The sequence below is a fragment of the Osmerus mordax genome, chromosome 23 (assembly GCF_038355195.1).
Source record: "Osmerus mordax isolate fOsmMor3 chromosome 23, fOsmMor3.pri, whole genome shotgun sequence".
Classification (NCBI taxonomy): Eukaryota; Metazoa; Chordata; class Actinopteri; order Osmeriformes; family Osmeridae; genus Osmerus; species Osmerus mordax.
In genome coordinates, this window is record NC_090072.1 from 7,311,426 (window position 1) to 7,334,177 (window position 22,752).

At 46.2% G+C, this 22,752-nt stretch overlaps 1 protein-coding gene across 1 annotated transcript; it reads right to left on the reverse strand.

Moving 5' to 3' along the window:
• Positions 1–195: 195 nt before the first annotated feature.
• LOC136967862 (trans-2,3-enoyl-CoA reductase-like) lies at positions 196–22,752 on the reverse strand. The gene is made up of 12 exons (XM_067261824.1): positions 22,582–22,752; positions 14,673–14,724; positions 11,110–11,154; positions 7,910–8,013; positions 7,571–7,680; positions 7,200–7,305; positions 5,021–5,093; positions 3,510–3,553; positions 1,045–1,102; positions 644–729; positions 468–513; positions 196–326 (listed from the first exon to the last, which is right to left on the reverse strand). The coding sequence occupies exons 1-12, from the start codon at positions 22,750–22,752 to the stop codon at positions 196–198; spliced, it is 1,026 nt and encodes a 341-aa protein (XP_067117925.1).

The following is a 22,752-nucleotide window of genomic DNA, read 5'->3' on the forward strand; positions in this document are numbered from 1 at the left end:
CATGCATCCTACCCAGTCCTCCCTGCTCTCCAACTCTCATGGAACTATCAGGTGTTCAACATGTCATTGTCCTCACAACCTTCAGATCCCTCTCACTGTGTACACTACAATAACAATTACATTAAAAGGTATCACACTCAGTGTAGACACTGTACTGACATCAGTATCCTTAAATTGACCTTTGACCCCATTTAGTCAGAAGAGGAAGGGAATAACTGCTGTTCTCCAGAACCTTCTAGCGTTCTTCACCTTCCGTAGGTATCTACCGTGCCTCCTCCTTGCCCACAGAAGCATCTGGACAGTCAGCAGACCAGCGAACACCGCCACTACAGAAGGATGTGGATAAATACCATATATACTATATAAATACCATATGAAGTTTAAATACAACTGGGTGAAACAATGACTTGCAATTAGTCATTTACTACCGTACCTGGAACAGTTTGTGTCATGATGGATAACCGTACCTGGAACAGTTTGTGTCATGATGGATAACGCTAGCCAAGCGCCAATCTGAAGAGAAGAGAAGACGTTCCGATTTCACACAGTCAAGGAGGTGGACCTGGGTCATTTGAAGGATTTAACAACACCGCATTTACATTGCATAATGCGTTGTGTCTTTGGACGTCTGGGTTTCTCCTACCTCATACGTGTACTGGGGGCAGTGGACCAGCGTGAAGAGCCAAGTGAAGGGGTTGGAAGTAGAAGTAGGATGTGTTAGTTCATTACCTGCAGACAGGGTCACAATGTGCCAAACAAACGCCTCTGAAAAACATGCACTGAAGAAATCCGTCTCTCAATAAAGGAAACAATCCTTGTTTTGTTTTGCGGAAGGTGTCTAACCTCAGCCACGACTTATTAGAACAACAATATTAGAACTGGACGCCACAGGCGAAATGACTCAAATCATACCCTCAGATGGCAGGAAAACCGCATCTCTCTCCTAGTTCTGAACAGGGTTAGGAGAGGGAGCTTATCGAGGCAGACCCCAGTTCGTGTCTTGTAGCTCTACAGTCATGGCAGACCTCCTTCAGATGAACTTACGTGTCTGTTTGTGTCTCGCCAGACTGATGTTGATGCACAGATTGCCGCATTCGCAGATCTGTTAAAATATCAGATGACGATTACTGCCTCAGCAACAACAACAACAAAAACACATTGCTGTGGCTTCACAGATTGAACGGACCATTGGCATTCAAGACAAGATATACATCCTTTGGGGAGGGGAGGGGGGGGGGGGGAACCATCCTAGATAATCTGGTTTAGACGCACGGTGACAGTCAGCATAAACCAAAATACGACCGTCAGTTTATGTATGTCTAATCACACGTGTCAACGCTTAACTCGCCAACACATTATTGCTGCCAGTGAAATGTGTCACTTCTGAGTGTGTGTGCGTGCGTTTCGCCAGCCTCCAGGTTTGGTGCCGTCTTTACTCTGTGTGTCTTAGGGATGCTAGATAATACAATATGTGTAGTAGCTCTGCCACTCCAAAGACAGTGTCAGGTTGGGTTAAATAGGGTTTATCAGACAGAGAGCTGTAAGCAAAGCATCAAAACAAAGCATCTACTGGTTGATAAATTGTTCCTATTATCAACATCCAAGTGAATTACCTTCCAGAACTGTGCAGACCATACTTTTGCTGCTTTCTATTTTTCTGTTGAACAGTGAGACTATGAGTCACTGTACCGTTTACTGACATTTGTATTATCTTCATACTGAGTTCAACCTGTGACTTCCGCTTATCCATTGCATAAACAGTGCCAAATAAAGCACCTTTCCAGATTGTTTCTTACAAGGACTCTCCATGGACAGATAGCCGAAAGCCGTATTACTTCTCATGGTATCATGCCTTGAAATCATATAGCGTGATGCGCTCGCTAAACAAAAGCAACTTCTGGGGAACAGCTCCTGGTGAATGATTGATGAACCCAAGAAAGGCTTAGATGAGTTTCCTCCAGACCCCCTGCCTGGCTTCCATTTGTATCTTGGCTTGAATGCCGACATACCTTAGATTTTCAACACCTCGCGCATCCAAAGTGAGACATTAATGAGAAATAGTAAGTACCTCAGCCATCTTAGCTTATGACCCCTGGGAAGTTAATAGTGTGCGGAGCAGGCAGACGTACTTCCCCTCCCTTCTCCATGCCGATGCCGGCCCGACTTAATCACAGACCCCTGGAGGGTTTGTCTCACAGGGAGATGGGAAGATATACCAGAGATGACAAGCCAAAGCTCCTCACCTTCGTTAAAGGCGTGTTTCAGTTTATCCGCTCGCCTTTCCACAGCCGGCTCTCTCGTTTCTGACAATTCACACCGTGGGCCAGTGTGGATTTAACGGATGCCTCATTCCTTCGTTTTGATTGGAGTTCATTTCGAAATTCCACCGGGAAAAAGTTACTATGCAACCGCGATGTCAGGCGGACATGTTTAAGCGTTGCGCACAGTGGGGGCGGGGGGGGTCTTCCGCGGGCCAGATATACTGCCTCTGAAATACGCACGCTGCTCTGCTCTATTAGAGAGAATGGGTGTCCTCCACAGGGTTCACTTTCATGGCATGACATGACGGGGCACTGAGCGATTATGTACATATTAATAATTGAACATGCTCCGAGTCACCTTCGCAGTCACTCAGCGATTCGTTTGCTGCCAAATCATTACTTCAGCTCTCCTTTGCTCTTTCTCAACTAATACAAAAGATAATTGTCTTTTCTGAACATTACAGAAATGACCGCCATGATTTTAATGAGAAAAGTGGAAGCGTTATTTTCATATTAATGGAAATGCATCATTAGCACATCCCTCTCCTCTACAGAGTGGGCTTAACAGATACATCAGGCCAAATTGATCTGGTATGATCCTGGCATTGCCATTTGTTCCACAGCAGTGGTAGCTGTACATATTCTCAGGTTTATGTCTTCACATGGATCCACGAACATCTCAAAAATCACAAGTGCCGTTGCAAACCTTGCCAAATCTTAACTTCAAGGTTATGGCAATCCAAGTCTGAAAGACTTTTACCATCAGAACACAGCAAAAGTAATTATGTGCCTTCCGTCTATGAGAATATAAATGATATTTGTGCTCAAATGGCTGTTTACACAACGACTGCCTTTTTAATTATTTACAGAACAGCTTTTAGTTGCGTCCTTCGGTTTTCTCCACTGGTTAGGCTGAAATGTTGCTCTAAAACTTGAGGCTTTTTCTCAATTGTACTGAAATACAAATCAGACGAGGAGAGGTTCAACTGTGACGCGGGCTTGCTAATGAAAATGTCTCTTAAAGTAGCTGTTTTCTGTGACTAGGCTGACTAACTTGGCATTCTTCTGCAATGCTGTAACTTGGAATTGGAAGTTAAGTAGCTATTATCATACAGTGCTTGAGTTCACGCCAAAATGATTCATACTGAATACAGAAATTACAACAATACACAATGACAAACTGTTTACCGTCTTATCAAATCTATAAAAACTAACAATGGCAAAAATCATACATGTCATGCAACTCACCAAAAAACAAACCAGGGAAGGAATCACCTGCTTGCCGGAATAATCTGGAAGAGAGAAAAAAATACAACAGGATATACTTCAAATTGATGACATCCTAATAAGAACATAGAGTGAAAAAGTTGCTTAATTTGACTGAACTTTATTTAAAAATTCAACTGATACTTGGTTTCCAACCTATTAAGTGAGAATATTTCAATTATTTTTCAATTTGCTCTTTAGAGAGGCGCGTTATACCTCCTGTTGTGCCTTTTTATAAGAAACCATCAATGATTTTCACAGACACAAACCCCATTGAGAGAGTAATGATGTTTTGTATGTTTAATTCATTTTAGATTATTTTTACTCAACTTACTGAATTAGCGTGTGGTGCCTTTCCTGTACTGTAAGAGAGGATCATGATGATGATGCTATCTGAGATTTGTTTCCAGTGAATTTGTTTTTGTGAAGAAACAGCTACAAAATGATGTCTCGAGTTCTACAGGTTCTAAAGATGTATGGCAAAATCCAGCCCAACTCAAATTACACTTCAGTTCAGTGTACAAGCCCAAGAGTGTCATATTTGTTCTGTTTTGTGGCGACATGAGTGGAATGGGTTATATGAACTGTCCTGGTCAAAGTTAACTTTCATTCCATGTAGTTTTAGCTGTACCTTAAAATATTGCGTAGAGCATCTAATTTGCTATTTTTCCATCTTTCTCTCCATTTTATATTGTATACCGTTGGCTTCATTTGACACACTTGCCCAAGAGTGGGCTGTGAAGTCTCAACAATGCTCCTGACATTTTCTGTAGTTTTGTCTACAAAGAACAGCGTCTCTCGACAGAGCTCCGCCGATCTCGCCGACAACAGAACGGAAGTAACGAGCACTCGCCGCCACGTCAAACCCCGGCCGTCTAATAGGAGTGGAGGGGAAGAGGTGCGGGGTACGTATGCAGCAAGGTGGATAGAGAGGGGGAACGAGGGAGGGAGGGATAAACTGAAGGAGAGTTCAAGGCTCAGGCGAGAGCTCTTCTCTCTAGCTGTGTTCCTCTCCTCGACAGCACGGCCTCCCGCCGCTTTCCAATCTGTTCTGTGGGCGGGCCGCCCGCCACTCCGCTCCCTCCGTTGATCTGACATCATGAAGGGTCTCTGCTCCCGGAGCCGCTCGACAACAGAGCCTGTCAGCCGCGTAACCACGACGACGCGGATGAGAAAGCGAGCCGCCGCCGCCGAGTTTGAGAAGCCGACGCCGCGGCCCGCGCGGCTCCCAGCATGCCTTGCCCACAGCACGTCACCTCCCCGGCCCGCCGCAGTCTGCGCCGGGCGAGAGTCTCTCATTATTCACTTTGACGGGGCCTCGCGGCCCGCGGAGAGCGCCGGCCGTGTTCGCGGGCCCAGAGCAGATGTTGAAAGCTGCACTCCTGCCACAGTTATGCTAATGCTAGTAGGGAGGACAGGTACGCCGCTAACTGCGAAAACGAAAGGCAGAGTTCCCCCCCAACAAAACTTGTCTGTTGGTCAGCGGTACTTACATGGAGGGGTGTACAAAGGGTGGTTGATGTAGTATCCCAGCCAACAGGTGAAGCCCCAGTAGAAGGCACAAACCTGCAGGAGAAAGAAAAGACAGATGCGGTCGTTTCCGTTGTTTAATTGAACAGTTCTCCTCGCCACAGTGTTTTCCTCCCTCTTCAGGGCAGGGGTAAAATCCAGAGAAGACGGCCTATTAATGCAGCTCACACGCCGCCTCGCATTGGCATGCCCGTCGCCAGAGCCTGATCCGAGCACATCATAATTCATCCCCTGTTCCCCGTCTTGATTGAGGGATTCATGGCCCTACACAAAGAAGTGGACCCCCCCTCCATCCTCCCTCCCTCCCCCCCCCCCCCCCCATCCCTCCCCCCTCCCCAAGCCTCAGTGCCGTCGTGGTGACAGAGAGCACCACCAGTCCTGGGCTAAGCCCACAGCAACGTGGGCCTCAGGTCCACTGCTGTGCCGGATTTTTTTTAGACATATTTTTCTGTTCCTCTAATCAAATGAGGTTTGACCTTCCCGTCTTTGGAATACAAAGTAGGCTCAGCAAAGTCCTTCTATCTCCGAGCCAGATTTGAATCCAGTGAGTGTGGTAGCTGCTGCAAGGAAAGCAACAGTATCAGCACACTGCACTGGCAGATAAGTGGAGTCGGCAGGAAAACAAAGAGGAGATGCATATGTTTACCATCTATATTCTTTGCTGCGTCAGGGAATCAAAAAAACAAAACAGAAGGACACAAAAATGGCTGACCTTCCAAAAGCGTCGCCAGCTGTGTGAACTCTTCAGTAAATCCTCTTATTAACAAACACAACACTCCTGAAAAAAAGCCAATATCATCTATCTGTTCACTTTGCACATACTCAAAAGTTGAGTTACTCGAGTTAACACAAAAGAGAATGGCAGACAGACATAATTGTGTTGAAATACAAAGGAAAGGTCCTTTATACAATATGAAACTTATTAAATCATCGTAAATGTGTGTTCTTTGTTAATAACTAGAGTTTTAATACACTCAATCCTTTAACAAGTCTCGAAAAATTATGACTTCTCTGTAACAATGGCCCTCATTTCCATAAAGTTAATCTCCTAAACGTAACAAGCGTGGCCATTTTTATTTTGCACTTTATTGTTTAGTATGAAACACTGCGCCAGAATCTCATTATTTGATCAGCTTTAAGCGGTCACTCTGTGCGGGGGGGGAGGGGCAGGCACATTCTTTCATGTAGCTTTAAAATGCTAATGTGCCCTTTTGGCATTCAGCAAAACTCAGGAGGATCCTCTCGGAGACGAGCAGACGAGGCTGTCGTTAGCGTCCTCGCTGGCTTGGCCCCATGGTCTTGGTGACAAGGAAGCAATTTAAAGGAAAATGCAAATGGACCCCCCCCTGGTGTGTGGGCGTGCGTGTGGCGGTCTCCCACGGTAACAGACAAGGGTCTCGTTCGGTCCGTCTCGTCTGGAAGCGCGTGGTCAAAGCGAGACGGACGTTTGTGAAGCATCTGGAGTAGACGAGATGAACTTCAAAGTTTGTGTGTTTTTTTGTTTAATGGTATGACTGACAAGCATGCACATTCCCTGGCTAAAATGAACGGATCAACTCTGCATGCTGATCCATCTGCACACGGTGTGTTGCGTCACGCGAAGTGTGTGCGTTTGTGTGTAGGGGTGTGTGTAGGGGTGTGTGTAGGGGTGTGTGTAGGGGTGTGGACGCAGGTGGACGTGTGCTCGCACTGCCAACACAATCGATTGCCAGGGCTTAAAGGCCTCAGTAAAAGGCCACGTTTGGGCACCTTCTCGGGGCTCAGTGGAGCCACTGAGCTGCCTATGGCTTCCTTCCTTCCCCTGGTTCCCGATGCCAACAAAGCATGCCAAAAGGACACAGAACTGATGGAGAAAAGTGAGAGGGAAAGAGTCTAGGCTCCTAAAAGAGGCTTGCACTTTAAAACCCTTACTCCCCAGTGATTTCTGCAATCCAAGTCTATTTTGGTCATCAGAAAAGGCTTGACGTGTGTTTTGTGCCCACCCTTCAGTGTCTCACATCCCGTGGCCGTCCCTTTGCTACCACAGCAGGCAGCGACACTAAAGAAAGCAAGCAAGCACCCGTGCGCAATTGAAAAACAAAAAAACAAAGCCAAAATATGACAACCATGGTTGCCATTTAATTTGACTTGTTTGTGTCGCACCTTGAGCAGGCCTCCCAGTGGTGTGCATCCATCAGAGACACTATGAACAAACAGGGTTTCCAGCAGGTGTTTCATGTAGTGCAAAGAATGGCAGAAGCAGGCCAAGCTTGAATGGAGAAGGGGGGGGGGGGGGGAACAGAAACAAAACGGTGGTCATTTGTCAGTTATTTGATTACATTTCTGCTCCACTTTACTGATAAAGTGTGTGTGTGTACCGTATATCACTGCAGATATTCCAAAACCTCATTCTAAATGAACTATTAGGGTCGTTTAACCGCATTTCCTAAACATATGTAATAACCTCACACTGAATTAGGAGAGCGTAATCTGATTGGTCTCTTTGTGGCATGGAGGGATACTTTATTACTTACTCCACCACCTGGTGGCGCCGTCTTTTGGTCGCATCGTCGTACACGCTCGCCAGTCGGAGGTAAAACACCAGATATATTAGCAGAGGCCCCACATACTGAGCAAGAAAGACCTACAGCCAAGGGGGGAAAAAAAGGTTGGAGAGACGTGATTAAGCATTAAGATCGACTAGCTTCTAGTTTCAAACAAACCAGGCGTGCTTCCATCTCCACACAGCCATGACTTTCTTCATTCAGTTTGTGAGTCACAACATGCAGGTTGTCAACTCGCAAGGTCAAACAAGTGTACAGACATCCCACTGTGTGAGAGCACCGTCCGGGGAGGGGGGGGGGGTTGGTTACCGTGTTCCAGCCAACCTGGCGGCCCAGATCTTCAGAGTACACCGAGAACAGGGGAGAGGTGGCGACGGACCTCAGGTCACAATGGTCCCTGAGGAGGGGGCCGTCTGGAGGGGAAGGGGCGGAAGGAGAGAGAGGTGAGGGGAAGGAAACGGCTCGTTTGTGGAAAGCTCACCAACACAGGCATACAGGAAGGGAGAGAAATGGATCGCACTTCTGACGCGAACATTGACAGTACATCGACTAGTCATGCTTCACGTTGCGACGGTTCACAGTTTGAATGTGATTCCTACAGATACAGATGGGGTATGATAACAGAACATTTGATCCATGTCTGACAATGTAATCGTATTGCATCATCTCGTTCCCTGCAAGGCCAAGCAGGAAATTACAAGTGCCTCCTCTCAACCAATAAAGCTCTAAACGAGGGTTTGATTAGCTACCGACATGAACATTGTTTGGATCCTACACTCTGCAGATAGATGTAAATATATTCCATCCTGCCATTCCTTCAAAATGCAGTTCTCGTGTGTTTGTGTCGTCGTCCCCCCCCTCAAATCTAATCTGTTGTTGAGGGACAACGTGCTGAAAATTTGCATATGAGATTTGAGGTCTCTAAATAGGGTGTTCAGCTGACAGGACACGCTTACAAAGTAACGCATTTTCACCAAACATTTAATCTTGCTGTACTATAGGGTAAGTTATCATGACATTATCGCTAGATTAAAAACATGTGAAAGCGGTGCAGGATGTAGTTCACCACATATAAAAGACAACACTGCTGAAAGCAAAACAATAGCTTAAAGATAGAAATATGCTTAAAGTAGACTAACTTCCTTTTTGGAAACAAATCAATTGCTTCACTCAAGATGCATGTCTGGACACACCAAGGCGAGTTAATCGGAGACTTACATTACGGTTCTCTCGGAGGTTAAGCCATCCTCATACCCAATCTCCACTGTGCCCAACGTTGGAAGCGATATCTCATTTTGAGGAGGATTAGTTTGTCCTCCGTTTTGATCCCAATAATATTTGGAGGGCAAGTTTAATAGTGATCTTGACGCCACTGTACCATCCCCACTGTACCCCCCCCCCCCCCACACTCTCTCTCTACCGCCTGTGGTCCCCGAGAGATCTCATCTTCTGGAAGGTCCGATGGTTTATCGTCCCCCTGCCATTGTTGTATAGAGGGGACATCTGCGGTGGCGCTCCTTAACAGCTGGGGAGGTTCCATTAGGGTTGCCCCCGGCAACGCCGCCATATTTCCTCCATCAGTGTAACCGTGGCGATGGGGTTCTCAGGGAGACGACCTGAAGCCTGGCCTCGTTGGAAGCCCAATCTGTTTGGATGAGCGCGCACACGCACACCTTAATGCAGACGCACACACCCAATGACATACGCAGTCTCTCTCCGTCTCCCGCCCAGACACACACTGCAGTCCCAGATGGGCCCATTGCTTAATGAGGGTCACCTGTGTGCCGTGGAGGGGAATGATTGACAGGTGGCAGGTGCACTGACTGGCAGGACCATCCACAACACAAAAAGATAGAGATGCCAGTGTCACAAGAGCACTTAGACACACACACACACACACACACACACACTGCGACAAGGTTTCCATAGCCTGCTGTGGCGGGCGTCAAAACGCTTGACCTGGTGCAATGGTGAGTTTCCTCTGGAAATTGCTACGAGGGAAAGCATCGACATTGAGATTGATAACCAAACTTCTTTTCTTTTTTTTTTTTATGGAAAGCAATCGCTGAACTCTTTTGATGAGCGATTACATCTACCATCAAATCTTGTCTGATTCATTGGAGAGAAAAAACGTCCTGACTGCTTGAATGTGATTCCAGACACCCCGGATGCCCGGCCTCCAGAATTTAGCCAGAGAGAGGACCTCTCTCATGATGGGAAAGGAGATATGAAGCCATCTATCTCTTTGTTGTTTATCTCGAGGTGTCCTTGTTGCTCATCTCCTCGACGGTTCGGCATCTGTTATTATGACAGCGGCAGCGGCAAAGACAGAGATGGATTCGCTGCGAAACTTTGGCGCTTTCATTAAAGTTCCCGCATGGACCATTGATGCCATTTTCATAACAAAAAGAAGGCATGGCTGTGAGCGGCATCGCGGGGCGATAATCAGGCGTGCGAACGGCATTACAGGCGACTTCTGCATCTTATGACGACCTGCTAGAGTCGTTCCTCGTGAGGTCGCCGAGGATTCTGAATGCTGAGGGTCTCCATCTGAGCGACACGTTTCCTCCAACCTGTTGGGTGTTCTGGTGTTGGTGACACAAGATACCGTATGGCGCTTTTTCCCGCGAGCCGTTTGGTATCTTTATTCTCATGTAATGATCTGTTATCTGGATTTTACATTTTTGTCATTTCTACCTTATTGGGATAGACAGTGAAGAATGACAGGAAATTAGAGGAGAGAGGGGGGAGGAGATGCAGGAAATGGTCCAAGGCAAATTGTGACCCCGTGCCCCTGTGGTAAAGCGACAGCTTGTGTGGTATGGGCCCTCGACCGGTGAGCAACTGGGGGCACCCCTACCTTCCTGTTCTGAAACGAGTTGAAAATGTCAATGATAGCTCTGTGTCTCTCAGTAATTACCTCAGCGCAACTGAAAGAGGCATGATTGGTCTCAAGTACCCATTGTTTCCTGTCGTCTTTCAAGCCTGTCTAATTGTTAGGCTGTTTTCTTTTTCATAGATCCCCCGTCCAACCACTTTGGAACACAGCAAGCAAACCATGAAGTGGCCGAGACATTCATCTCAGAGATAAATTGAGGTTGACTATAGAGTTTAGACAAATATGTGTTGATGCAAGGAACTGTTCGGGCATCTGTTGGGGCACCATATGGGCCCACCTGCTAATGAGTATGATGGACCTTTTAATAACTCGCCTAATGTCTGCTACAGCCTAGTGAGGAACTTACCCAGCCAAGCCCCACCTAGTATTAATGAGCTGTTCCGTGCTGAGCGAAGCCAACTTGGTTCACCATGTGGAGACATTGTTGGCTGTACTTCGCGGGGAACTTTGTTTGAAGCATCAATGGAATTTTCATTTTTACTGAGCTTTTCCCCCCCCCCCATCCTCAAAAACAACTGACAAGAAAAACTGTTTCAACAGATTCAAACTCCTTGTGAGTCTTTCCTCACAGCTGAAGGAGTCCAACTTTATTTGAAGAACTTATACTTACTGACGCTCATCCGCAGTCCAGTTCTAGATGGGTATCTGGCAGGACCTGAAGCACAGAATGGAAGAAGAAAAAGAAAGTTGAGAATTTGGAAATGGCTCAGTATTGGTGCTGCCAAAACATCTGCAGTTGGTAGCATTTTTCCAATGCAATTGTCTTTTTAATCATTCAATACCTTAGGATCAATTTGCCTGAACAGTTAAGGTAATGATTTACACACTGCCTTGGATAATGGTAATAATGCTTTTGTCTTACATTTTGCATTTTCTTTGTCTCATTCTCTGTCACTCTGTGTGCTGTACCTTGACATATTTGTTCATATTTACTCCTTAAGCTTATGTTTTGGAAAGTGTTTTAAAGAGACTGTGGATACCATCTTTACATTTGAAATGAAAGCAACAGGTGTTTCTCTGCTTGAATGAGGCAGTACCAATAGCTTGTTTCTTTCTCATCGACTGTCAGAGAGCAGAATGTCTTCATCGAACTGATGAAGACATTTAGGGGACTGATTCATAAGCCAAATTGGCTTTGTCTGGAACTTGATCAAGGTAGTTTGATTGTAATCTTATTTGTATTTATTTTTCACATTAGGTGAATGTGCCATCTGTTCCACAGAAGTCCATATTTCCCATCTTGCATCGAAACATAGCCTAGTATCATGCTTGAGCATTCATGCTTAAGAATTTAATGTCCATCAGGTCCATTGCCATTAAAAGTTTAGGCCAACATATCTGCCCCTGATCCCCAATCATACCATCGCGGTTCTTCAGTGAGGCCATAAGACTGGGTTGTTTACAAAAGCTAAACGGGTGAAGAAAAAATGTTTCCACGCAGGCTGTTAAGAGGTTGATATTGTGGTGCTAGTTGATTTGCTGGGACCAGGCATGGCTGACTGTGTTAACGAGCACCTCCCCGTCGGGACTGCATGACCGCCACACATCTCCAGACGCATGTGTGCGCAGCAGTTGGTGCCTAAAAGCCCCTGATGTTCAGGCGCATGTGGCTATCTGCGCCGCCTGTCAATGGATGGTGTGTATAGCACAGTACAAGTTTCACCAAGATAGATTAGCATTCGCCTTCTGCAACGTTTTCCTTTCATCTTTACCTTTTTCACACTTTCTTTTTCCACCCAACGGGAGGTGGTGTGAAGGTGGTGGCAGCAGCATTGATACAAAGTCAAACATTCCTCAACTTCTCCGATGACAAACCAGAAAGCTTTTCATCACACCGAAGCTGGTCTGAAAATCTGAAAACTTTCTGTAAATTCAGAAAGTAAATTCAACACCCCCTCCCCCTAAAAGCAGACCTTTAGTCTTATTCTGTTCACACTACTTCGAGTTCTATTATCTTCCAATGACCGAATTAAGTTGAATATTTACACGTTAGTCATCAAGCAAAATATTATTAACAACCCCAACTGACAACCCAGTTTACATAGTGAGGTAGTGTCGTGTGTCGGTAAGTCTTCCTCCAGAGCCAAGTCCTAAATCGTACTTTTAATTGTTAAAAAATAATTGCTAAAGGCTATGTACAGTAGCGATGACACTCTTGGTTCCCAGCATGCCTTCCGGCAGGACAAGGTCGATCAACTTCACGGGCCAGTGCCTCCAGTGAATCCTAAAGGCGGTAGCTGGGAGCAGACTCTCCCGCCACGAGTCTTCGCCTGCCCCGTTTACTGGGGTCAGAGAACATCCCAACTTCCACATCCAGCGAGGTGCCCGGCTGGAGCAGGGAGTGGACGCTCCCGTCGGGGTTCTCAGCTTGCAGGGCCAGAAGTCTGACGTTCCATCTCCTCTCCTGCTCTCTCCGCCCGTGGGTCTGGAGGGGCTGGAATTTCTGTTGATCCCACTTCTGACACCAGTGTATTTGTCCTGCCGCAAGGCATGCTGGGAACCAAGAGCGTCATCACTACAGTATGTTAGGCCTTGTCTGGCTTGAAGTTCAAGGTTTTGTATCTGCAACACACACATCTCTATGGTAGCTTGGTAACACAATGAAAAAAAAGTTATTATTATTGAAAGTTATTTATGAACTTTGGAGTTCATGAATATTCAGAAAGGCACGTCCGGGATTCCAAATTCCTTCAGAAGAGGAAGTACTCCAGTGACAGCATCTTACCATAAGGCCACACAGCTTTTGATAAATGTCAGCCGTGACAGGCAGGGGTGGTCAGGGACCGACATGTAGAACAGCCGTGAGTGTTGGAAGCCTTGCCCTCATGAAGCGGGCTCCGCCCACACCCACAGGCAGTCCACGGGGAAATTAACGGATGAGCACACGCCACAGCTACCGGGTTATCATACACACATCAGTCGTATGACTTGATAGTCTTTCGAGGAGAGAGGCAAGGGGCTGAGATCATGGAAATGGATTGGGGGGGGGGGGGGGGGAGACTCAGGTGAGGGGAGACTAAGAAGGAAGCCCAGACGGAAAGAGAAGGAAGAAGGAGCAGAGACTGGAGTGTAGCAATAATGCAAAAACACAGGGAGGGAGAGGGAGTGAGAGGGAGTGTGAGATAGAGAGGGGGACAGAGGAAGAGAGAGATAGAGAGAGAGCTGTTTGCTTGCTTGTTGTCTACTAAAGAGATGCTTCGAAGGTGGAATAACTTGTACCTAAAAGTATTAGGCTATTACTGCCCCCCTCTGCCAATATCACTCGGGCATTCAACATCTACATAGCTGGTGGTGGGGAATATGGTATGGGAATGTTTTAACTCCTGTTGTCCACAATATAACCGGCGTTTCAACGTACGAACTGTGCTTGATGATACTGTGCTTTTTAATGTAAAACCATTATCTTCCTCTTATCATCCCTAATCTACTGAGTGAATAGCAGAACTGTCCATGGGTCTTTAGAGAGTGATCAATTGGAAAATGGCATGTTTCTGAGGAAGGACAATGTTAGACAGAGTGGTTGTGAATAATGAGAAGTATTGATTAGCTGGGAATCACAATGGATGTACCGATACTGCCCCCTAGTGGTTCTGAGAGCTAAATACTTTTTCTTCGCAGAAGCAGACAGTGACAGCCAGGGAAGAGGGATGCGACAATCGACTAGCTTTTGGCCTAAAAACTGCTGTATGTATAGCAAGTGCACAAATTATTAACATAAAACCTATCCACGACTTGGAAAACAAGCTTTCCCCACACTGATCATTTCAGTGTTAAGGAATCAGTCTGTAAGTGAAAGCAAATGGAACTATAGAGATATGAGCCTCTGTCCATTGGGAGGATTACCAAAAGAGCTCACCTCCAAAAGGACGAGAGATGATTTGCTCTCCAATACCCTTCTCACCTCTCCTCCCCCCTCCCTCCCTTCCCGCTCACCCCTTCACCTCCTGTTGCCATCTCACCTCTTTTGTCAGCCAGTGTTCCTTCTGATTTCTCTCACACACACAGTAGATCCAATTACGACAGAAACAAGGGTGAAACCTTTAACCTCCCTCTCCCTCTGTCGCTCTCTCTGTCTCTCTCCCCAACGCCCACGCCGACGCCCACGGCTAAAACACTTTGAAAAGCTGTGGGGAAAACGGCGGGAAAACCACCCACCACAGAGACGATACTTACACGCTTTGTGGAATCTATTTTTCAGGTCAAGAACAGTTGAGGAGGGATGCACCTGTGGAGAGAGAGAGAGGGGAGATGAAAAGTGATTAAGTAGCGACCTTCATTTATCGCCGTGGAAACCAGGGGGCAGGAAGGAAGTGATTTATGACTGTCGAGGCCCGTCCTAATTTCAGTCGGAGGTAGGTGACACGAGAAACAAACGTCATTGTGAGCCGCCCCTCGGGCGATGACAGGAGAATCCCCGAGCTATCACACCTTCCTCTCTTTGTCAACACCCCCCCTTGCCAGCATCCTATCATCCCTCGACCCCATCCTTTCCTCCTCCTCTCCCTCAGAAACAGTTGGAGTGTGGATTGAAGATTGTCATGCAGAGGGAGGTTGTCACACCTCCACAGAGTATGGGCGCCCTCTAAGAGTGTTTCCAGACCCACACACAAAAACAGATTTTTTTGTGAACATTTTCTACCTTCCAGCAGCTTCTACTCCCCCATCTCTGTGCATTGCTGATAAGTACACAAAAACACATACAGGCGCACAAAAAAAACACAGTCTCATACACAAACTCCCAAAAATAACTATCAAAATACACACTTTCCACACACAAACTCTCAAACACACACCCAAGAATCTAACACGCACACTTTCAGACTCCACTGATACACCTCTCCACTCTCTTTCTATATTTATAGAGATTGCTGGCTTCGGAAAGTGTTCCTGGATCCTGGCCTTATCACATATTTACCCAGTCTGGAGTCGAGGGGAGGGGAGGAGAGTTTGAATGTCAGCCCTCTGCCCCAGCCTGTCTCCACAGGGAGAGTGGCCGCAGAGGAAAGGGATCGTGGACGCTCTCAGGGCAGTCCTGATCCTGTGCCTCGGGACAGATGGCGCCATCAGACCCTTGGACAAGCTAACGAGCCCGCCGTGCCAGGCGGCGTAGGGCGAGGGCCAGGCGGGTCACGTCGCTCAATCACGACCGCCGGGCGCAGTGCGGGCAAGGGTCAGCCAACAACCGGCTGCCCCAGAGTCCAACAATGGGTCGGCAGCCAGCGGCTGGACGAACCGCGCGACTCGTCCGTGGCGCTCACCCAGACCACCTCTGACCGGACCGCGAGGGAAGGGGGGGTGAACCCACGTGGTTGGGTCGAGGTCGAGGCAGCGTACGGTGGAGGTTAAGCAAGAGTTGGGCTGGAACTTTGAAGAAATTATGAGTTGTGATTCTTCACCTCAATGAGTCAAATAAGTGACTGCTTCCGACCTCTAACCCTAATCCATGTTTATTTCAAAATGTAACATTGCAAGAGCATCCTCTGATGATAAATGTTTGTTTCAGGCACCAAGTGTGTTTTGGCAGTCTTTTAAGTGACTGTCATGGTCAACAGAACATTCAGTGTTGTGCAGTTTTTCTGCAAAGCAACTTGAAAACCGCAGAGAGGATAGATGAAGATTAGGTGAGCCGACCTCTTCTGTCAGGGAAATTAATGCATCTGTGGAATAGCAAGTCTGCACTTAAACTCCTTCTATCCCTCCGATCCCCTGTCCCACCTAGATAAAGGTTAGCATCTGTGCCTGTGCTTTTAATACCTCAGTTACTGCCAGCTGTGTTCTACAAAGTTTGTCATCCGTGAAGACTTTGTCCATGCTTGTCTGGACTCCAACAATATGCCATGACTCAGGTATTTTCTGTTGTGAAAGCTCTCTTCCTCTCTTCCTACTACTGCACACATCCTCTTGATGCCAGGGAACAGCATACAAGTTCAAGTCTTTTATTGTCAGACGCACAGACCAACACAGTGTCAGACTGGGCACTGAAATTCTTAGGACAAGACAACACCTATCAACCTGGCATAACATGACATAAGTACTCTGAACAAGTGTATACTCATGACAACTTAACATATAATATAATAGACCTCCAAAATATACAAAATAATAAAAAAGAGTATACTAAACCTATATTACTAATACATTAGTACAGGATGTAACTTATTTTACATGTAGCGTTTGACTCTGCTTATGTTCATCCAGGCCATCAAAAGGACACATCGCAATGATGGGAGAACAGAGAAGCTTGTTGGACTCAGTGTCATTTCTTTGGACACTTAGTCCAAAGAAACACTCTTTTCTTGGAGCCTATTCATCCTGGCTGGAGCTCGGATGACCTGCACTCCCGGCATCGATTCCTCCTCCCCGATACGTTGACCCTCTTTGCTGGATCCGGGCAAACATTCCGCCTCTTCAGAGAGAAAGGCTCTCCTGGCTTAGACACGGGTTGGAAAAGATTCCGACAGTTCTCACCCAGGGACCTCATTTGTAAAGAGTTCAGGTGTGAAGAAGAATCGGGAGGGGCCAGGTATGAACTATGATGGATGATTGGTGTACGCCTAGGACGAATGACGGGTGAACGTCAACGACTAAGTACATCTATGATGTATTGCATTTGCACCCGGCGCTCTGTCTGGTATTAAGTGGTTCGGAGCTCTGAGTACACTCGTGTTTTTTTTTCCTGAGGATTTCGGGACGGGAACAAACTCAAAGTTATGCAGAGAGTTTCAGAGGACGGATTAGGATGCGCAGTCAGTCATTGGCTGATTCAGTGGAGGCTGCTTTGTTCTCCCAATCAAAGAAGCTGGAGGTAGATTGATTGATGGAGCATTGTGAAGATTCCCCTGGCACGCCTGTGTCTTTTCCTCTCTTTATAGAGGCTCTGATGAACGTGGCAAGTTTGATTTTGTGTTTGTGTGAGTGTTATGCGTTTGTGTGTATGTGTGTGTGTGTGTGTGTGTGTGTCTCATTGGCAGATTTGTGTATTAGTTTTAGCATTCGCCTGTACTAAAGTAATAGCAAGCACTGTATACATTGAAGCCTCTTCTTTGTCTGCATGGTGTCCTCAGGAATAGGTGAACCTGTGCCATTTCCTGGAACTCTGTCTATTTAGCTGTACAGTAAATGATCTGCCTATGATGTCATAGATCAAAGGGAGTCAGGTGGCTGAGCGGTGAGGGAATCGGGCTAGTAATCCGAAGGTTGCCAGTTCGATTCCCAGTCATGCCAACTGACGTTGTGTCCTTGGGCAAGGCACTTCACCCTGCTTGCCTCGGGGGAATGTCCCTGTACTTACTGTAAGTCGCTCTGGATAAGAGCGTCTGCTAAATGACTAAAAAATGTAAAAAAAAAATAATAAAATAGATGGTCTGGGATGAGGCGAACATACCGCTTTCCTTTTCTGCAGAGAAACAGTGCCATCTATGGAACAAAAAGGTTTCCCCTTTTAGACAAGATTTATTTTACAGAAACGTGTAAACATGATGCTCATCCTTGTGCTTCTGGGTACGGAAGTTAACACGCACACAAAGTTAAAGGTGAATTGAAGTCAGACGTTTCTTTGCTGCTATATATAACCTTTCGCATGTATGGATTTTCTTGGAAGAATCCTCAAAGGAGATTATGCAATATACATCCGTACAGCAGGAGATGTGTCCGACCAGCTCCTTAATAACGTGAGCGCGCCCTTGCTCCACTATTGTAAATATCCAGTTGACCGTAGAGAACAGCTCTAATGTGTCAGGCTCCGGTGCTCCTAGAGCTACTTACTGTTGCGGTGAAAGCCTGGCAACCTCAAAGCAATATTCACCCCACCTCAGGATTCATTAGTTCCTTCTTTCAGCGTGAGCGGCCCCTGTGGCCTTTCCCGTTTATTAAGCCCTGAAACTCTGGTATGTGAGGGGATTTCGATGTATCAAATCATCGTTTGTTTATATGTAATACAATCTGAGGCTTTGAGGCTTTGTTTCCCTGGCCTTGATGTGAAACTTAATAATGGTATTTTGTCGAAGTTGGACCAATATTACAGAATATAGCCTGCAATGTTGCATGGTTGGTGATTCTAGTCAAATTCAGCACAGGCCGGGTGACAACTCAATGTATACTGTTACAGCATTTCCTCTATGATACTGTATTCAACAGGAAAGTAAAAGTATAAAGTACTAAACATAACATGTGAAGGGCTACAGTTTGTCCAGAAGCTTTTACGTCAACCATTTTCATTTAAGCACCTCAATACGTAGAACACACAGCTCAGCACACTGTGTAATGATCAACTGGCTTGAGCAACCCACAGCCCTGGAAAAATATGGCACTAAGTATCCTGATTTTCAGAACAAAACGGCAAAGTGTGGAATGAACAGCCACCAAATGAGACCGTTTTCCCCGGATAACACCGGCCGTACATATTTGATTGTCATCTCAACAGGTGCTTTTCAGGTGGCTGACTGAAATCGGTGAAGTGACAAGGGAACAGTGTTTGGAAAGGGGGGAGTGTGAGCGAATATGCAATTGTATGGTTGTCGGGTAAAAAAAAAAAAGCTGAAAGTCACCTTTCAAACCACATTTCCGCTCCTCCGAACCGGAATACATAGCTCCCTCAGCAGGTGGCCCACCTTCTGTGTCATCATCGTTAGCCCAAATCATTTGAAATGCTTGCACAAGGATATTTTCCGGCACAAATCACTACAAATGATCATCATTTTGGGCTGAGGACTCCAGGGAGGTGCAGTTACATGCAGTATTATTTCCTCGGACGAAACTCTGATAATATAGCTCGCTCTGTTGTAAAACGCATTGTTGTTGACTCACTCCGGGGTGCAGCTCTCAGCGTCTGCTCTTCATCTACCCCTACGTGCTCTGGCAAGAGCTGGAGTTTTAGTCAAGAAAACAGGGGATCCAGGTGGAAAGCTTCGCCTGGGTCAGGCCCCTTGCAAGCAGCTAGCCCGTGCCTATTATTTCGTTTCCAACATGGCCCCTCATGTCCTCTCTCTATGAAGTGGGGTATAAGGGTGCAAACTGTTCTGTTCTGGCTAAGAACCAGGTGTCCGAGGTGTCTGGGAGCTGAGGGTTCTCCAGGGCTAGTAGCCCGCCGGATCCCCTTCCTCTCTCACACCTCAATTACTGAGTAAAAGGAGAAGGGAGGCCAAATCCCACACGGCAGCCCTGCTTCATCTCATTCAGCCGGACCTGACAGACTAGCCTTGCATGTTCTCTGCCCTCTCCTACTCGTCATACACACTGGCGTACACGCACACGCTCGCTAACTCTTATGCCTCGCTCAAAGCACACACGCGTACAGTGCACAAACTCTCCTGACTCACAAACACAGACGTGCACGCACAGACACAGAGGAGCAAGACTTTTGAGAACTTTGCAAGTGAGTTGTTGGTTCCTCTCTCACTTAAGAGGTGCTTCAAAGTTCACCTCTTCCTCTTTTACACACGTATCCCTCAGTATAGAGTTTACACACATTTCAAAACTTAAACCAACTAGTTCCACCTGAGACAGCGCTGTGCAAAACCTAAGCAGGTGTCACACACATTTTCATCCCAGCATTGCATCTAAAAACATCCAACCAGTCCATACAAACACAACTGTATTCTTTATCTCATCCTTGTTTACCAAACCATTTTCACAGCTCGCGAAAAAAGGTAGAGTGGCTTAATCCAGAAGACTGCAATGACAGCTGGAATACTAATGTGCCTTGCATCACTTGGTTTATAAGAATCACTAACCACCTACAAAAATAGCTTCATGTTTTCCCTGCACCACAGCATGCACACAACAAGGATGTTCTCCAGACGATTCCGAGCTAAAATTGAGGGAAGACCGCAAATGTCCTCCAGTTGAGTAGTTTTGCAGCTGTCAAGCATTTTCTTTCGCATATTATTATTATTATTATCATCATCTTATTATCAGGTGTGTTGGAGCAGGGAATCATCTAAAACATGCAGGACAGGTGCTCCCAGTGACATGGGCTTGAGTCCATGTGTAATGTCAAAGTCACAATCTACCGAGTCCTCATTTTCTACATTTACGCCAACCTAAAAGATCTCAAAATGCCACACAATAAGAGAAATGCCTGTCCCTGATATCCTGCTTTCAGGCTTAAAGTCCTGCTCTGGTGAAGGGGATTGGTATTAAGGCGTACAGGGAGGTTGCAAAGACAGGGACCAGGCACTTCGGCTATCACTGTCAAATTCAGGCCAAGGGTCGAGCCAAAACAAGTAGCGGATTCGAATTCAAGGCACTGCTTATGGAACTGTGGCTATGGCTGTGCATGAGTTTCTATGAGCATTTAAAATGCTGTGGTCAGTGACATGGATAGCAACATAGTTCAGCGTGCACTTACCAGAATCCTGTCGGATGCATCTTAGCGTCACAATCAGGTTTCATTGCGTCGCTCGTGGTGGGTTCCGGATTTCCAACTAGAGTCCACTGACTCGCACACACAACGACCACCTTTCATAAACAATGAAATTTAACCAGCGTCGCCAACGAAAATCTATGGCGGTGGAGAGCTGAGTTTAACCAATTATACTTGGCTACAGGCTGGTAAAACAAAGGTAAGAAATAAAAAGCACTTAAATTGAACGGAGTGAGTGATAGCGTTCGGTGCAGGTAGTCAATTTCGCGTTTGCATGACTGATGCTGAACCAATAGGAAAAGACTGGGCGCAATTGACCTCTATTAGGCAAGTTCTTAATTGAATGCTCTGACCGTTGCGGTTTCAGGCTATCCATGTTTTTGTAATTGTAAACTCAAAGAATTTAAAACCAAAAATATGCTGTATGGTTAGCAGTCATTTACGAAACACGAATATATGCTAAAAACTAAACAGTGTTAAAAATAAGTTGCATCCAGGGTCAATGGTAACATCGTCACAGGTGTCATGGCATTACTCATCAGTGTGATTTTCCCTTTTAAACTTGGTTACAGTAGTCAATGAAAATTACCTTCTGTCGTCATTGAAAAGTCTTTCGAACATACATGGTGTTCTGTAAGACATGCATGAACATATCACAAATCAGATCAATCTTAATTGGATTGAGAGGTGATTTACACTTCCTAAATAGGAGAACTTCAGAAGTATAAAAAAGGATCCACTTCAACAGGCCATGGATTTCGAATCAGCCCCAGCAGGCAAATCCTGTTAAGTGGGGAAACGATTGATACAAGGGAACACACCTTAACTACTGAGGACACATAGCCGAGGCTGCTGATAAGACACAGGAGCTCAGCTTAAAACCGGTCTAATCCAGTTGCTAATGCCGCAAAAGTCCTTTAATGCAGGCGACTTTACCTGCACAAATCCTTCCACCCTAAACGAGAGAGCCGGGATGGAGTGTGCCTCACTGTGAGTAGAGATCGCAAAGGTTCGATAAAAGGAAAGGAGGGAAGGGCAAGGGGTTCTGTTATCGAGTCAGCCTCTATGATAAATCACTGTCCACACAGGAGACCCAGCAGGTACTGGCACCGGGCCATATTATCTCTCTTCCTCTCCCTCCATTTCAATCTCTCTCCTGCTCTCGCCCCATCTTTCTCTCTCTTCTCCTAGCACTAAGGCTGGTGTTGGATCTGTCAACAGGAGAGACAGTACAGGGACTTTATATTATTGCATCTGTCATGGCTGCAGACACTAGCTCAGTTCCATTATCAGACACCATCTCCCTGTTGCACGCCCCATTGTTGTGAGGGGGAAGTGTGTTCTCATCCAAAAGAGGAGATCTCTACTACTCCGGGGTCAACAAGGAAACAATAAACAAGGAAGGGATACTCGGCCAAAGTTGAACTAATACCCGGGAGGGAGTCAGGTGGCTGAGCGGTTAGTGAATCGGGCTAGTAATTAGAAGGTCCCTGGTTCGATTCCCGGCCGTGCAAAAATGACGTTGTGTCCTTGGGCAAGGCACTTCACCCTACTTACCTCGGGGGGAATGTCCCTGTACTTACTGTAAGTCGCTCTGGATAAGAGCGTCTGCTAAATGACTAAATGTAAAATGTAACACCCAGTAAGTGGTAAATAAACTACAGTAGAGAAAAACACACATGCAAATACCCATACATATGTACAGCAAAAACACACTACCTTATCAATGACACACATAGACCTTCCAGTTTGAGGGTTCAGGATCTCCACGTCCATGTATCCTGACTTGTTCCCCAGTCTAAAGAGGGTTCCCTGAGGATCAACCCTGTTCCCAACAGCCTGGAAATTTCCATGGAAGTTCCTGGTTGCATTCTGTTGCATCGGAGGCAT